At 45.4% G+C, this 18,421-nt stretch overlaps 1 protein-coding gene across 4 annotated transcripts in view; it reads right to left on the bottom strand.

Moving 5' to 3' along the window:
- Positions 1-3,869: 3,869 nt before the first annotated feature.
- pipox (pipecolic acid oxidase) overlaps positions 3,870-18,421 on the bottom strand; it is a 23,257-nt gene continuing 8,705 nt past the window's right edge. For 2 of the 4 annotated variants that reach the window (XM_023982887.2, XM_070438967.1), the window contains 5 exons: positions 14,845-15,027; positions 13,095-13,247; positions 12,264-12,413; positions 7,555-7,630; positions 3,870-4,657 (listed from right to left, as the gene is read on the bottom strand). In XM_023982887.2, coding sequence (XP_023838655.1) covers positions 4,527-4,657; positions 7,555-7,630; positions 12,264-12,413; positions 13,095-13,247; positions 14,845-15,027 — 693 coding nt within the window. In that variant the 3' untranslated portion in view covers positions 3,870-4,526. Of the gene's footprint in view, positions 4,658-7,550; positions 7,631-12,263; positions 12,414-13,094; positions 13,248-14,844; positions 15,028-17,728; positions 17,765-18,421 lie in introns of all 4 variants that reach the window. The other 2 variants (XM_070438969.1, XM_070438962.1) reach the window with 2 other exon arrangements.

The following is an 18,421-nucleotide window of genomic DNA, read 5'->3' as shown; positions in this document are numbered from 1 at the left end:
ACTTACTACAACCCTGACACCAGCCTCTACCACAACCCTAACGTCTACTACAAACCCCTGACCCAGCCTCTAACAACAATCCTGACCCCAGGCTCTACCACAACCCTAACCTCTACTACAATCCTGACCCCAGCCTCTACTACAACCCTAACCCCAGCCTCTACCACAATCCTAACCCCAGTTTCTACCTAATCCTGACCCCAGCCTCTACCACAACCCTGACCCCAGCCTCTCCACAACCCTGACCCCAGTCTCTACTACTAACCCTAACCCCAGCCTCTGCCACAACCCTGACCCCAGCCTCTACACAACCCTAACTCCAGCCTCTGCCACAACCCTGACCCCAGCCTCTACCACAAGCCTAACTCCAGCCTTCTGCCACAACCCTAACCCCAGCCTCTACCACAACCCTGACCCCAGCCTCTACCACAACCCTAACTCCAGCCTCTGCCACAACCCTGACCCCAGCCTCTACCACAACCCTGACCCCTGACCCCAGACCCTACCACAACCCTGACCCCAGCCTCTGCCACAACCCTGACCCCAACTCTTGCCTTATGTTAAAACCTGTCTCAACCTTACTCCTGACCCGCCCAAATAGAGCTCCCCCACACCAAATTCTCCATTTAACACATGTTGGCCAACCTGGCTTTATCAAATGAGTTGAATTGAAACATCACCCTTGGGCCAAGAGCAGCAAACAGCGAGCTGAAATTCCCTCCCTTTCCCTAGATGTATATTGTCCTGTCAAGGCCTTGTAACTACTTCACCACATGGATGTGTGTGATTCCTCCCTCACAATGGTTGCAGGCAGGCAGAATGGCTTGAGTTGTTAACCTCCCACCACCGTCATGTCCCGGTGACCTCTCTGCTCTCCTTTTCCCTCCTGCTTCATGCCTCATCCTCCTCCACCGTACTGTAGGTCCCTAGCAGGGTATGGTTGGTGGATGCCCAGGGGTCCTGCTGCTGCCTAGAGGCTCAGTAACCCATGGATACTGTTAATCATGGAGACAGGAGGGCCGACTGATGCCATGCCTGGAGCCTGGAGCTTTGCATGGAAGACTGACCTTACACCAATGCTCACCTCTGGGGTTTTGTGTGGGAGGGGCGTGACCATATGACAGTGGTTTACCTCCAAAAGGACTCTGCTTTTTACATTACAGATGGTGGTGAGGTCATCAAAAGGTCTCAACACAAGATTGTTAATATCTACTGCACAGACTAGACAGTATTTAGGATGACAACTTCTCGTTGGGACTGCTCCTCAGTTTACATTACGAAACAGCATTTTCCCTCAGTTTGACCTCAGTCTGACCTTTTTATGCCATGATCTTCGCAGTGGAGTATCTAACATTTAGTTTATTTATGGGGGACAAAATATGGATACATTTGCCACACTACGCAACATATTTAGAAGTTACTTTGTAACTTTATTAGTTACGAGGTTATTCAAACTTTGGATTCATTTAACATTTTAATACACTTGATAATGTTGCATTTTAATGTCAAATGTAATTACGTAAAAACAACAAATGATGACATTAGCCCCAAGCAAGCTGAGTATACTTACAAAACTAATCTTTCAAGTGTTTATTTATTGTGAAATGGAGACCAGAATGACCTACCACCCAAAAGGTAATTGTAGCACTTGAAACACCCAAACTCAAACTCATTTGAATATTAATAGACAAACACAACCTGTACGTGCTAAAGGCCAAATCACAGCTTATCGTGTGGTAAACACAACAACATTCTCATGTGTTCGAACAGCTAAAATGAAAATGTAACCAGTCTATGGATGTCTCACAGCATTCCTTATTTCTCCCCATCTTGTCCTCAGTGTGAGGTGACTGTTTCCAGTTGTCATCTCCGTACTCTTTTGATAACAGGTAATGATGAGGACGATGTAATCGGTTAGTAGTTCAGACAGGTGCCTAGCTACCAAACAACACCTAACATACTGCATGTTGCTATGCTGCTTCAGTTGAATACCAGCCTTCCTTCAACCACCTGTTTCAGCTCCACCATGGTTCCCCATTCCAACCACCCCTGTGTACCACTCATTACTCACACCATTCCATTTACCTTGCACATATTCCTCCAAATCATAGTCATTTCCATGGCTACAGTGCCATGAAAAAGYAACTGCCTCCTATTTTTGCTTTTTTACCTAAATTTACCTAAATTCCTCCACAGTGATGTGGGAGACTGATCAACAACTACAGGAAGTGTTTGGTTGGAGTCATTGCAGCTGAAGGTGGCACAACCAGTTATTGAGTTTAAGGGAAATTCGTTTTTCACACAGGGGAATTGCATAACTTTGTTTATGAAATAAATTAAATAAGTARATCATTGTTGTGTTATTTGTTCACTTAGGTTCCCTTTATCTAATAGTAGGTTTTGGTTGAAGATCTGATAACATTCAGTATGAAAAATATGTAAAAATAGAGAAAATCAGGGGAAAAGGGGGAAAATACTTTTTCATGTCAGCACTCACTCTCATAGTTGACAGTCATTTTGTGTTTTCTGTCTCTCTCACACGTTTGTTTTTAAGATTAAGACTCTGAACCATCTGGGCCTATTTAGAAGACTTGTGACAGACTAGGGGCAGACGGAGAGGGAACAGAACATTTTGAGGAAAAACACTGAGTGGATCTGTGATATGTTAGTTGTTTTATCTTCCATGGAAGCTGACAAAGAGCTCTGATTAGAGAAAAGAAGAGCCACTGTTCTATTAGTGTTGAAGCAGTGGTAGAAATATATTTGAATATGCAAATCAGAGATGAAAACCTTAAGCCCCTTAAGCATATCTTTTCAAATTCATGGCAGGTGTTCTATCTGATAAGAGCCCCACTCTTGCCCTCTGAACCTACCTAGRAGACAGGACAAATAACCCTGCTGAGGAGAAAAAATAAAAACAGGTCTTGCTTATCTGTCTGTGTTACCGCCTTCTAGCAGTGTGGTGATGTGGAAAACGCTGCTATCATTGTCAGTTTCCTGTCATTCTCTGAGCTACATTTCTCCCTGTTTCTCCATGTCACATCGGCAGCAACAAGGGTGAGTTTTATGGTTCCTCATGGTGGCATGTCTCCCTTCAGGCCACGTTCATCCCACCACCAGCCCTCCTTCCCTGTCAGCTCAGGTTTATGACTATACTATAATACGGCCTATATCTGATTAACTGAGGGTAAAGTCTAATTGCCCCATCTGACAGACCATCATTATCCTTTGACTATCAAGTGCTTAAAGGGATAGTTCAACCAAATTACATGAACTTGTATTTGTGGCAAAGTAAATTGTACAAAAAGGCACTAGAACCCAGAACCATAAAGCTGGCTAACTGCCCATAGAGAGGCAGAAAAAGGGGACTACTTTCAAAAGTTCCTCTGCTGATTAAAAGGGTATCCCATGCATTCATGTTCAGAAGTAGATTTTCCAGTGTGTCCTTTCCCCCTGAATATTGCTGGGTGAATATTTGCGTTTTCATGTTTAATGTTCTCCTAATTCTCTATCAATTCAAAGTCACTTAGAGCTGAGGGACTGAGTGGTGCGCTGATCTCGCTGCACTCGCTGTGTCATTTTCTCATTCCCGCTGATGGCTGTGGTTGGCAACCATTGTAACAGGCTGGCTGATTAGTGATTAAAATGTTTACATGGGGAAAAAGGTACAGGCAGAGGCACACGCCGCTAAAGGCTACACACTGCACACACACTGCACACACACTGCACACACACTGCACACACAGCTGGCTGCGCATAGACAAACGGCTCCACGGCTGATGTCTTTTTAACTATGTGCTTCACTTGAAACAGGCCTCACTCGGAGTGAGAAGGGGAGAGGTAGTGATGCATAAAATCATACGGGCCAATAAGGGTACAATTTTTTCCCAAGTTTAATACCATTTGTCACAGATGAACGCGTTTACAGTGGTACAACAATGTTATAGTTGGCCTTTAGATTCTCTATCAGCTGGCCTACCATTATGGCCTTCCTCTTAGACTTTGATTGTTGCTTTCATGAGATGTTTAAAATAACAAAACAAATATATCTAACCTATTTTTTAGTTGCTCTTTTATTATGTGCATTACAAATGTAATACATTATTATTAGTATTGTCTGAAATGCTGCAGGACGGGTCAAAGGTCCAAGCAGAGGCTATGAGAGTATGATTTACAGAGCAGTACAAACACAGCAGCTGATAGATCAGCTTTAGTGAATCATTGATTTGTTTCCTCTTCTCATTTCAAGGCTCTCCATTTCAAAGCTCTGACGAAGGCCGTGAGGCCGATACGTAAAGCTTATTAAAGATCGGTGATACTATCAAGAGCAGTGTGRGGTTTCCTTTTTCCTTCATAAGGCTCTCCTCCCTACATCACTTTTCTCAATGATTAGCTGGAAAATTAAGTATTTATTTACGAACGGCCATTGTTTGTTTAGGCTTCAGACACACTGGTATGAAAACCTTTAATTTCTTCATTTTGTAAAGGTCTGGTTCCTGAGGTTGTTAAAGCCAGCGGTCCCGATCCTACAGTGCTGACTTGGAGTGGGCTTGGAAGCGTCTGATTCTGAAGGGGGAGAGGTCATAGGAGGGCACGTCTCCCTGGCTCAGTTCACACAGCAGCTTGCCAACGATTGGGCCAAACTTGAATCCATGACCTGGGGGGAGAACCAATCACAGTAAGTGAGGCAGGTAGGTCCTCAAACTCAGAGGCTGCATCTCAAGAGCACCCTATCGGCTTTATATAGGCTCTATAAAGGCTTTATATAGGCTCTATAAAGACTTTATATAGGCTCTATAAAGACTTTATATAGGCTCTATAAAGGCTTTATATAGGCTCTATAAAGGCTTTATATAGGCTCTATAAAGGCTTAATATAGGCTCTATAAAGACTTTATATAGGCTCTATAAAGGCTTTATATAGGCTTTATATAGGCTCTATAAAGGGTTTATATAGGCTCTATAAAGACTTTATATAGGCTCTATAAAGACTTTATATAGGCTCTATAAAGNTATATAGGCTTTATATAGGCTCTATAAAGGGTTTATATAGGCTCTATAAAGACTTTATATAGGCTCTATAAAGACTTTATATAGGCTCTATAAAGGGGGGAATCGTGCACTAAATAGGGCAAATGGTGTCATTTCAGGTTGGCCTAGAGTCTATAATATGCTGAAATATATAACCTGCACCTTGTGGAACACCACAATGGGCCTCTATTAATAGCTTGTGTGTTTCTGGCCCATTGTCTGAGATTCGGGCATCTGTTTGAGCCCTGCATGACGGAGCACATCAAAGAGGACAGGAGCTATTGCTCTGACCGTCACAGGGCATCTATTCATTTAAGTGGGCTCAAGCCAGAGATAAATTAAGGAGATGTGTCCCTCCTTTCAGCGATGAGCCTGCCGTGAGCTGTCAGCCTAGGGGTGAGATGAGGAAACTGACGCTGTACTCAGGAGAGGTGGATTCTTCTTGTTGCTATGGGTCTGAGGGAAAGGAAAACTCTGAATGTCAACCAGGCTTAAGAATGCCTTGCGTGAGTTTTGTCTCTGCCTGATAAACTTCTCAGCGCTCCCATGGATCCAGACGGGCTTTGAAGTCATAAAAGCCTCAGCGATTTACATCCGGGGCTATAGCGAACAAACTGTAGGTCACTCTGACAGTTCGCTGCATGCGTTTTTCGTAGGAAGAGGCGATGGGCCCTCAATGGCCCAAACCAGCTGGGTGCCTTTGTAACTATGGCAACTCCCAGGACTTGCTTTAAAGCACTTGTGCCCATGGCTTTTGATTACTCAAACAGAGGAGAGGAGAAAGAGGAGCTGCAAGTTTTTTGTAGCATTGCGATTAGCCCTGTGCACTGATTGAACACAGCATAGTGCTGCACAGTCTTTACTAGAGCACATGGTTAAAACACTGATAATAATGGTAAGTGCAAGCAGAACAGGTTAATAGACCGTGATGAACAGTCACCTCTCCTATGGTTAATTTTCCATAGAAAAAGGACTTGAAAATCAAAATGTCTTACCCCTCAGATTCCACCACCAAGGGACCAATGGGTTCAGAAGCAAAACACTTCTTCAATTCATACTTTCCCTTGTATTGATTATGTGGCTTGTCAAATGGCTTTCTCTAACCCTTGTATTGATTATGTGGCTTGTCAAATGGCTTCCTCTAACCCTTGTAATTGATTACTTGGCATTGTCAAGTGGCTTTCTCTAACCTTGTTCATTGATTATGTGGCTTTGTCAAATGGCTTCCTCTAACCCTTGGTATTGATTATGTGGCTTGTCAAAACCCTTGGTCATTGATTATGTGGCTTGTCAAATGGCTTACCTCCCCTAAAAAACCCCTTGTATTGTTATGTGGCTTGTCAATGGCTTCCTCTAACCCTTGTTTGATTATGTGGCTTGATCAATGGCTTTCTCTAAACTCATTGATTGAATTATGTGGGCTTGTGCAGAAATGGCTTATTTCCTCTAACCCCTTGTATTCGATTATGGTTCAATGGTCCTACTACCTTAATAATGTGGTGTCATTCCTAGACCCTTGATATAGTGCTTCAATGACTTTCTTAATGTATTGATATGTGGCTTTGTCAAATGTGCCTTCCTCGAACAACCTTGTAATTGAATTCTGTGGCTTGTCAAATAGGCTTTCTCTAACCCTTATATTGATTATGTGGTGCATGTTCCAACCGTATGCATTAGTGGCCGTAAATGGCTTTCTCTAAACCCTAGGTATGTATTAATTGGCTTGTCAATGGCTTCCTCTAACCCTTTGTATTGATTATGTGGCTTGTCAAATGGCTTTCTCTAACCCTTGTATTGATTATGTGGCTTGTCAAATGGCTTCCTCTAACCCTTGGAGTTAATCCTCCTTGTTATCCCTGTAGCACTCTCTCTCACCAGCCAACTGCACTGTGTGCCAGCCAGGTCCTTTAAAAGCTATTACAAGTAAAAATGAATTATACATATAATTACTGTAGGAGGCGGCTATCAGAGCAGATGGAACAGGAGCCAGGAGACCCCAGCCGTTGGCCCTTTGGGCCAGGGAGGTGAAGCCCCCCACACTGCCTCACCCGCACCACACAGACAAACATACAGACAGAGAGAGACAGAGACAGAGAGAGAGAGAGCAGACAGAGAGGGCCCCTGGGCCCTGAGAGCATCTCAAAGACGTTAATTAGGGAATAAAACGGGTCTGGACTCATAGCTCAACTTTTCACCCTTCACAGCCAGCTTGAAAGACTGTCTAATTAAAGGTTGTCTGACTTTCCCTGTGTAAGATCTCACTCTAAGATAGAGCTACAGTACATAGAGCTGAAGTAGATAGAGAGGGCTCTGTGATGTTCAGCACCACTCTGGACCTGAGTGTGTGCCGGGTCTCAGTGGTGAAAAAACATTTGTGCTCATCCACACACATCCACTATTTTACTGTATGTTGTGAGTGACACTATGGATGCAGTCATGTTGGGGTATGATGTGGGGCTGCAGGACATGTTATGTTGGGCCACAAAGGCTCAGAGGACAATACTCATGTTCAGCACGTACACACCCGAGAAGCCTGCTCCGATGATGATGTTACTATGAGTGGGATGGTGGTCCAGGACAAAATGGTCGTCTGGCGTGACCTGCAACAGAAAGATATGGTGAATTGAGAGAGAGAACAAGAGAGGGGGAGGCAATTCAGGCGAAATGTGTCAATAAGATATTGATGGAGGGAGCGAGAGAGAATGGGAGGGAAAGAGAGAGAAAAAAACTGAGGGAACTAGCAGCTTGGTTAAAGAAACTCATCTGAGAAGAATAACTCCTGTCCATTTTGGACCCCAACTGCCATCTGTTTGGGGATTGGAGATGATATCCAGTAGTGGACAGTGGGGTGAGTTGAAGCAAAGGGGTAAGTGGAGCTACCCTTGTTTCTAGGACACCATACACAAAATGTATCATTTGACCAAATATCATTTAATATAGTCTGTGAAGGAAGAAACCATATAGAAAAAATGGTAAGCAAGTTACACAACATGACCACAATTATCTGGACACCTGCTCATCCAACATCTCATTCCATTAATATGGAGCTGGTCCCCCCTTCGCTGCTCTAACAGCCTCCACTCTTCTGGGAAGGCTTTCCACTAGATGTTTGAATATTGCTGCGGGGACTTGCTTCCATTCAGCCACAATAGCATTAGTGAGGTCTGGCACTGATGTTGGACGTTCCAATTGGGCGTTCCAATTCATCCCAAAGGTGTTCGATGGGGTAGAGGTCACAGCTCTGTGCAGGCAAGTCAAGTTTTTCCACACCAATCTTGACAAACCATTTCTGTATGGACCTCACTTTGTACACGGGGGATTTGTCATGCTGAAAAAGGAAAGGGCCTTCCCCAAACTGTTGTCACGAAGTTGGAAGCACAAAATCGTCTAGAATGTCATTGTATGCTGTAGAGTTAYGATTGCCCTTCACTGGAACTAAGGGGCCTAGCCCAACCCATGAAAAACAGCCCCAGACCATTATTCCTCCTCCACCAAACTTTACAGTTGGCACTAAGCATTCAGGCAGGTAAGTGTTGTCCTGGCATCCGCCAAACCCAGATTCATCCGTCAGACTGCCAGATGGTGAAGCGTGATTCATCACTCTAGAGAACACGTTTCCATTGCTCCAGAGGCCAATGGCGGCGAGCCTTACACCACTCCAGCCGATGCTTGGCATTGCGCATGGTGATCTTATGCATATGTGCGGCTCCCGACCAACAGTTCTTGTGCTGATGTTGCTTCCAGAGGCAGTTTGAAACTCAATAGTGAGTGTTGCAACCGAGGACAGATGGTTTTTATGCGCTACACGCTTCAGTACTCGGCGGTCCCATTCTCTGAGCTTGTGTGGCCTACCACTTCGCGGCTGAGCCGTTTTTGCTCCTAGACGTTTCCACTTCACAATAACAGCACTTACAGTTGAACGGGGGAGCTCTTGCGGTGCAGAAACTTGACGAACTGACTTGTTGTAAAGTTGGCATCCTATGACGGTGCCATGTTGAAAGTTGCTGAGCTCTTCAGTAAAGCCATTCTACTGCCAATGTTTGTCTATGGAGATTGCATGGCTGTGTGCTCGATTTTATACACCTGTCAGCAACGGGTGTGGCTGAAATAGATGAATCCACTCATTTGAAAGGTAGGTCCAAAAAACAGATTTTCAACAAGTCAAATTATTGTATTGTTGGGCCTCCCAAATGGCGCAGTGGTCTAAGGCCACTTAGCACAATTGCGCCGCCCCGTGTCGTCCGGGTTAGGGAGGGTTTGGCCGGCAGGGATATCCTTGTCTCATCGCGCACTAGCGACTCCTGTGGCGGGTCGGGCGCAGTGCACGCTGACACGGACGCCAGGTGTACGGTGTTTCCTCCGAAACATTGGTGCGGCTGGCTTCCGGGTTGCATGGGCATTGTGTCAAGAAGCAGTGCGGCTTGGTTGGGTTGTGTTTCGGTGGACGCATGGCTCTCGACCTTCGCCTCTCCCGAGTCCGTACGGGAGTTGCAGCGATGAAACAAGACTAACTACTACCAATTGGATACCACGAAATTGGGGAGAAAAAGGGGTGAAAATACAAAAAAAAAAAAATGTATGTATTGTTAGAAGTTTCATTCTTGTATCTAAACCAAAGTAGATAATAAAGATTGTTCTATACATCAGTTGGGGTCTCTATAAGCTTCAATATGAGGTCCTAAACCTAGCAAGATGGTGCATCCTTGCAGCTATGTGGGCTAATATAGTCAAAACGTGTGCCTTGGGGTATATTCAGGCAATTGTTGAGCCAATGGCAAGTTAAACAAATTGTTTTCTTCCCAGGCATAATGCAAGGCCTTATCGCTGGGATATGAGGTAACTACAGGGCCTGGCCTGGCCTATGTTAAAAGTGTTTAAAAAAGTACAAAGTGTTTGTTAGATGTTAAGTCTGTGTTGAAATATGCTTAAAATGGTTAAAAGACAAACAAGTGATTGTGTTAGGGAAATAAAGATAGACATGGTTTTAAATGGTAGTGGTAATATTTTATTGAGTTCAGAAATTTGTAGGCAGCTCAACTTACCACATACCCGGACAAGCTATGTTTTCAAAACTGTAATGTTTACATGAATTCTGATTTGTTTCCTGGGATATACAACATRCTGAAATATATGTAGACGGAGTGATGCTGAATGTAAAAATGGCTCAACTTACCCCACTCTCCCTACTGTGCCCCACTCTCCCTACTGTGCCCCACTCTCCCTACTGTGCCCCACTCTCCCTACTGTGCCCCACTCTCCCTACTGTGCCCCACTCTCCTACTGTGCCCCCTCTCCCTACTGTGGCCCACTCTCTCACTGTGCCCCACTCTCCCTACTGTGCCCCTACTCTCCTACTGTGCCACTCTCCCTAACTGTGCCCCATCTCTACTGTGCCACCACTCTCGTACTGTCCCACTCTCCCTACTGTGCCCCACTCTCCTACTGTGCCCCACTCTCCCTACTGTGCCCCCTCTCCCTACTGTGCCACCTACTCCCTATATGTGCCACTCACTCTCCCTACTGTGCCGCCCTCTGCCTACTGTGCCACCACTCTCCCTAACTGTGCCCCACTCTCCCTACTGTGCCCACTCTCTACGTGCCCCACTCTGCTACTGTGCCCACCTCTGCCTCCCTCTCTCCTACTGGTGCCCCACCTCTCCTCTAGTGCCCCACTCTCACTGTGCCCCACTCTCCCTACTGTGCCCACTCCCTACTGTGCCCACTCTCCCTACTGTACTCCCACTCTCCCTACTGTGCCCCACTCTCCACTGTCCCACTCTCCTACTGCCCACTCTCCCCTACTGTGCCCCACTCTCCTACTGTGCCACTCTCCTACTGTGCCCCACTCTCCCTACTGTGCCCACTCTCCCTACTGTGCCCCACTCTCCCTACTTGTGCCCACTTCTCCCTACTGTGCCCCACTCCCATCCCCTCACTGTGCCCCACTCTCCCTACTGTGCCCCACTCTCCCTACTGTGCCCACTCTCCCTACTGTGCCCCATCTCCCTACTGTGCCCCACTCTCTACTGTGCCCATTCTCCTACTGTGCCCACTCTCCCTACTGTGCCCCACTCTCCTACTGTGCCCACCTCCCTACTGTGCCCCACTTCCCTACTGTGCCCCACTCTCCCTTACTGTGCCCCACTCTCCTACTGTGCCCATTCTCCCTACTGTGCCCCACTCTCCCTACTGTGCCCACTTCTCCCTACTGTGCCCACTCTCCCTATGTGCCCCATTCTCCCTACTGTGCCCATCTTCCTATGTGCCCCATTCTTCCCTACTGTGTGCCCACCTCCCTAGCCTGTGCCCCACTCTGCCTACTGTCCCCACTCTGCTACTGTGCCCCACTCTGCTACTGGCCCACTCTCCTACTGTGCCCACTGCCTACTGTGCCCCACTTGCCTTTCTGGCCCACTCTGCTACTGTGCCCCACTTCCTACTGTGCCCCACTCTGCCTACTGTGCCCACTCTGGCACCTGCCCCACTCTGCCTACTGTGCCCCCATCTCCCTACTGTGCCCCACTCTGCCCTACCTGTTGCCCACTCGCCCCACTCTGCCCTACTGTGCCCCACTCTCCCTACTGTGCCCCATTCTCCATGCAGTAGGCTACTCTGACTAAGGGGCAGGAATGACATGTGGTTTCCAATGATATTCAGTGTCTGTGATGTTTTCCATTAGTGTTTGAATCCCAAAGGTAATGCAGCCGTGCAGCATGTGATGTGATTGGCATGGCAAACAGGGCAATGGTTCTCTCTCTGCATTTCAACTCCAGAACCACCCTCATCCCATTTCTATTCTGTACCTTGCCTTGGTAGGAAGATCAAAGATTTTTAGATTATAAATAATGAAGCCCAACTGAAAAGATTTTGGTATTCTAATTGTTCAGAGTAAATTGCCATTGTGGGCCATTACTGTATTATGGCCATTACTGGGATACAGTAAGCAGCAGAGATGTTAACGGTGTGTACATGTTTTTTTAATTGAACCTTTATTTAACTAGGCAAGTCAGTTAAGAACAAATTATTATTTACAATGACCGCCTACCCCAGCCAAACCCAAACGACACTGSGCCAATTGCGCACCACCCTATGGGACTCCCAATCACAGCTGGTTGTGATTCAGCCTGGAATCAAACCAGGGTCTGTAGTGACACCTCTAGCACTGAGATGCAGTGCCTTAGACCACTGTGCCACTCGGGAGCCCCATGCAGCTCTGAAACGGGTAATACTCACTGTGTACATGCAGCTCTCCACCACAGCAGGGATGGGCACCAGGCCAGGGAAGCAGCGGGTGATGTAGCGCTGTAGGATGTCTATGTCCCCCTTGTCCATCTGTCTGTCTCTCTCATCAGGGTCCGTCTCAGGGCCCGTGTGGTAGCAAATCTTCAAAAAGAGAAGAAAAACAACATCAACTGACCTTTATGCAAACAAACTGTATTGAACGTAATTAGAGTCTGAGTGCCCTTACCAGGAACATCGACTGTACGTAGAACAGTATAAGGCCTATGTCATGTAAATGCAATGTTCTATGAAGTGTCCACATTTTGTTTTGAAAGGTAATTAAATGTGTGGCAGCATTTTGTTTTGAAAGGTAAATAAAAATGGTTTAGCCTGACCGAGCATTAGCCATCTATCTACAGTACATGGGTTACAAAGCACTGTTGACTACACCACAGAGTGAATAATGTGATGAGGCACAGCCATCTGTCCATCTCCTTTGCATGCATGTGCTGCTATTACTCTCCCAACTCCTGCTGGCTCGCCATCATGCTCAAAATAGAGATGGAATAGAAAATGGAAGCGCAACACAGACAAGATTCCCCTGTGATTATGTATCAGGAAGTGTTGGAGAACTTTGGGGGCTGACAGTGTTGCTGCCCTACTTCTGAGCTCAGCAATAGTTGAATGTATTTATATTTAAATTCAACATAATAAGACTAGGAAACAGTGTAATAAAGGTGGTTTGGTGAACTATGCTTGTATGGTTAGTAGCCTTGCTTGAGACCTAAAGCAAATGCATCATTGAATCTTGTGTGGAACATTATGGTATCTAAAAGCCCAAACCTTCATCAGGCCTGGGTACTCATTGGATGGGAGGCCGTAGATGTGATGCTTGGCCTCCTCTGACTCCAGCTGGATGAAGCAGGGGAAGCGGTGCTGGACGTTGTAGGAGCCAGGGATCTTCTCTCTCCAGTAGCACACGTTGATCTTTAGCACCTAGTTAACCAGGGGAGCCACAGACATCAGCACAGTGCAAGGACCCGGGGCCCAGGTATAGGCCTCCATAAAAATTATTCTTAGTTTGATTAGGGATTTGATTAAAGAAGATCCTTGCACTTGGGAAGATGTTTCCCTCCCCCTCCTACCTCCCTCAAAGACTAAAAAAAAGACTCAGAGACTCCAGCCAACCTAGTCATAGACTGTTCTCTCTGCTACCGCACGGCAAGCGGTACCGGAGCGCCAAGTCTAGGTCCAAGAGGCTTCTAAACAGCTTATAGCCCCTAGCCATAACATCTCATCAAATAGCTACCCAGACTATTTGAATTGCCCGCCCCCCCCTCACACACACACACTTTTACACTGCTGCTACTCTCTGTTATTATCTATGCATAGTCACTTTAATAACTCTAACTCCTGCATGTACATATTACCTCAACTACCTCGACTAACCGGTGCCCCCGCACATAGACTCTGTACCTGTACCCCCTATATATAGCCTCGCTATTGTTATTTTACTGCTGCTCTTGAATTGTTTGTTACTATTATTTCTTATTTCACTGTAAAAGTCTGTATTTGGCGCGTGTGACAAATAAAATTTGATGTTACCCATTACCATCGTTGTATCGAATCCAACTGCAATTACAAAGGTAGCGGTGGTGTAGCGGCAGTGAGAATGGGGATTTAATGAAATGCATACACACTCAGACAAATCACATCTTCCCAGTCCGTGGTAATAAGGACACAATGTTCGCTAGCTTTCAGTTTAATAAACTAACAGGCAGCCGTCTCATTCTGGGGACCATCAAAATTCAGTAGGTGGAGAGAGAGCAGTATTTAAGGCAAGCTCATGCCTCATACTTTCTCTATGTGCTCACTCAGGCATGGCTTCCAGGGCCCCTCTCGCTATCCTGAATAATGCAATTCCAATACAAACTCCAATTCTCAACTTAAATAACGCCCAGTATTTCTTTCATCACCTTTTCTTTTGGGTGGGTGATATATTGTGAGATTGCTTGGCTGGCTCCATCACCTACCGCCACGTGTAAAAGATAGTCTAGGAATGGGTTTGTTTAGTTTATTCCTCATAGTAGACCGAATGTTCCGCCAGCACTGGGCTGCAGACTCTCCCTCTTGGTTTGCTGTGAACCAACCAGAGCTATGGCGAGTCATCACTCCCTGCTTATAGTCTGGGGGAGGGAAGCCTATATTGAGTGAGATTGGACTTGTTTTTCGACTTGGGGTTGGACAAAATGTTGCCCTTATCTACTGACATTAATGATGTGATGGGGTATGGGTTTTATGGTTGCATGCTGAACTCTGGAATAGAGCTTTAAATCCTTTATGCTTTAAATCCTTTCTTAAATCTCGTGTCGTCAAATACATGCTCCATAAAGCTCAATTGCAACTGCCTTATTGTCTATTTGTGTTTGAGTGCATAACATCTGTGACACTGCGGTTTGACCATATCAAAGATATGGAGCATATCATAGTATGCCTTGTGTGACAGTAGTGGACTGCATTCCACTGGAGTGCATTGGAGTGTGAGCTCCTGTTAGAGGTAGTGAGTTGGCTGGTTCTACAGTGAGTAGCCTACCTGCAGTGGTAGCTGAAGGCCTGTGTGGGACAGCAGGGTGTTGGCCCAGGGTCCAGCTGTGATCACCAAGCGCTTAGCTCTGTACACCCCACTGACTGTCGTCACGGTTACCACAGAGCCCGGTGTGATGTCAATCACCTTCTGTGCGTCCTTGATCACGCCCCCCAGTTTCTGGAACTGTCCCTGGTGATGGAGAGAGAGAACGATTACGGTTAGTGTAAGGTGTGTTCAAAATGAATGAGACCAAACTGACACAGAGGAACCTTAGTAACTGAAGTGGAATAGTATCAAGCAGGTAACATGTAAATAAACCTAACATAATGCAAGTGAAGTTTACAGTCCATATAAGCATCCCAGTGACAACAAATCCTGAGGTGAACTTCTCCTCCGTTGAGGGTTAATTAAAGTTTAACAGGAAGTGGAATGTGGATGTCTAGGCAGGTATAAGACAGACAACCAAGGGGCAGGGCAGCTGAAACCGTAATAAAGCAGTCTTAATATCTAGTAGATTAGAGTGCAGGTAAGAGACCTGGATGCCTATGTGAGCCTGAGAGATACAACCTATCTGCTGATTGTGATGAATTGTCTATAGAGCTCCGAGACAGGATTGTGTCGAGGCACAGATCTGGGGAAGATACCAAAAATGTCTGTAGCATTAAAGGTCCCCAAAATCACAGTGGCCTCCATCATTCTTACATGGAAGAAGTTTGGAATCACCAAGACTCTTCCTAGAGTTGATAGTAGCTGGTAAGTTGTAGTAAGCTGTTAGTAGCCCATGTGCCTAACCCTAATAATTTGGTCCCTTTCCCCCTCATAACTTGGTGGTGCACATGTAGCCTATAGCCTGTTTTAGAGAAAGGTAATCATCGAATATTGTAAGAGCTTTCATTGTCTGCTTATATGCCCCCTTATTTATCCTACGGTTCTGACTTGGTGTACAGGGATAATATTGTAAGAACGACCCATGTTATGAATTCTGTCGCTGTACATTTTGAAATTGCTGAACAGTTATATTGACTACGTCTGTCCTAGCTCGCTCATTAATGTCTTCATCGAAATGACGTATTGCCTCTTATGCGCTCATTGTTCCCTTATGCCATAATTTGCACATCTCAATTGTCAGTAGTAACCACATTTGTTTAAGCAAGTCAGCAATATCAGCTATGTTTTTTTAAAAGGCAGTAAATGAGGCTGAATGAACTGTTTCGCTGCCAGACAAGGCTCCCCAGATAGCCAGGTGTAGCGGTGATAAGGATTCACTCCATGGTGCTGAAAATAAAACTCTGCTGTTGGGACAGCTTTATGTAGGCCCTAACAGTTTGTGGGTACCGTTTGTCACCGTTATAGTGCAATTTATGTATTGTTTAGTGTTGTGTTGTGTAGTGGCTTTGCTGGCATGCATCAACAACAAACATTGAGTTTTCCCCACCAAGATTTACATGCTAAAATCACCACTGCCCGATTAGTGGAAAAACACTCATGGTTATGCACATGTGCAAACTCTCAAAGACACAGATACCCCACCCCTTCACAAAACATCAATGAATCACGATCGACGCTGGCAGATTGTGAGACAGAATGTTGATAGGAGGTTATGAAACTAGACAGAAAGAATGAGAATGTGTAACAGGGTTGTAACAGGGCCATTTCACATCCGTTACAAATGCATGGTGGTAATCTTACCGGCTGCAGAAACATCTATTATCACGACTAATGACAAGTTGTAATGTATTCTTTATGCTTGATCTGAACAACAGAGAGGAAAAATCTGTTCAATCAATACAAGACAGGATAATTGTTCCGAGGCAGCAGTAAAATAATAAAGCATTTCACTTGGTGTTTTCAGGCTGTTTCTCTCCAATGCTTTGTTTCTCCCTGCCAATGTCTGAATAAACTCAATTCAATGCTATAAAAAGTTCTTATTGTTGTAAAAAAAACACTACTTTTGTCATTGTAGTATGTGTACCTAGGCATATGAATTAAATATGGTATATGAGACCTATTTGTCATCGTTCAGTTCATATTTTCTTTGTCTATCTGTCTCCCTCACGCCATATACAGTATTCCCAAATTGTGTGTAAAAGCCATCATGTATTTCCTAATTAGTGGTCAAAACACAATTACCTAGCTGCTGATAAGCACTAATGAATGATCATTACAGAGCCAAACACTCATTGGGGTAATGTAAAGGACAAACAGGACAGCACTAAAGGAAAGGGAGAGCTGTACTTTATGGAGGTCTTATCACACCCTAGAAGAGGCACTGAGACAATGTGGGTTAAAGGTACATGGCCAATCAATTAACTGCATCTGGTAATAATGACCTCCTCTAGGATGCAAACATAATCCAGAATGCCTTTTACAGATTTGTAAGCAATACATTCCAAACTGTTTGCCACTTTTACCTTTACACTTTTGAGTGTTCGGTCAGCGTACAGCATCTTACCTGTACAGTTTTGAGTGTGCGGTCAGTGTACAGCATCTTACCTGTACATTTTGAGTGTCGGCAGTGTACAGCATCTTACCTGTACAGTTTTGGTGTGCGGTCAGTGTACAGCATCTTACCTGTACGTTTTGAGTGTGCGGCAAGTGTACAGCATCTTACCTGTACAGTTTTGAGTGTGCGGAGTGTACAGCATCTTACCTGTACCGTTTTGATGTGCGGCAGCGTACAGCATCTTACCTGTACCGTTTTGAGTGTGCGGTCAGTGTACAGCATCTTCCTGTACCGTTTGAGTGTGCGGTCAGTGTACAGCACTTACCTGTACAGTTTTGAGTGTGCGGTCAGCTACAGCATCTTACCTGTACCGTTTTGAGTGTGCGGTCAGTGTACAGCATCTTACCTGTACCGTTTTGAGTGTGCGGTCAGTGTACAGCATCTTACCTGTACCGTTTTGAGTGTGCGGTCAGCGTACAGCATCTTACCTGTACAGTTTTGAGTGTGCGGTCAGCGTACAGCATCTTACCTGTACAGTTTTGAGTGTGCGGTCAGCGTACAGCATCTTACCTGTACCGTTTTGAGTGTGCGGTCAGTGTACAGCATCTTACCTGTACCGTTTTGAGTGTGCGGTCAGTGTACAGCATCTTACCTGTACCGTTTTGAGTGTGCGGTCAGTGTACAGCATCTTACTGTACAGTTTTGAGTGTGCGGAAGTGTACAGCATCTTACCTGTACAGTTTTGAGTGTGCGGTCAGTGTACAGCATCTTACTTGTACGTTTGAGTGTGCGGCAGTGTACAGCATCTTACCTGTACAGTTTTGAGTGTGCGGTCAGTGTACAGCATCTTACCTGTACAGCGTTTTGAGTGTGCGGTCAGTGTACAGCATCTTACCTGTACGTTTTGAGTGTGCGGTCAGTGTACAGCATCTTACCTGTACAGTTTTGAGTGTGCGGTCAGTGTACAGCATCTTACCTGTACCGTTTTGAGTGTGCGGTCAGTGTACAGCATCTTACCTGTACGTTTTGAGTGTGCGGTCAGTGTACAGCAATCTTACCTTGTACAGGTATTACGTTTCAGTGTCCTCTTCTCACACCATCTTAACCTGTTTCCTTCGCTCCCGTCAGTTTAGGGGTAAT

Source organism: Salvelinus sp. IW2-2015, linkage group LG4p (genome assembly GCF_002910315.2).
Source record: "Salvelinus sp. IW2-2015 linkage group LG4p, ASM291031v2, whole genome shotgun sequence".
NCBI lineage: Eukaryota > Metazoa > Chordata > Actinopteri > Salmoniformes > Salmonidae > Salvelinus > Salvelinus sp. IW2-2015.
The sequence above is the reverse complement of the archived record's forward strand: the minus strand, read 5'-3'. Positions and strand labels throughout refer to the sequence as shown.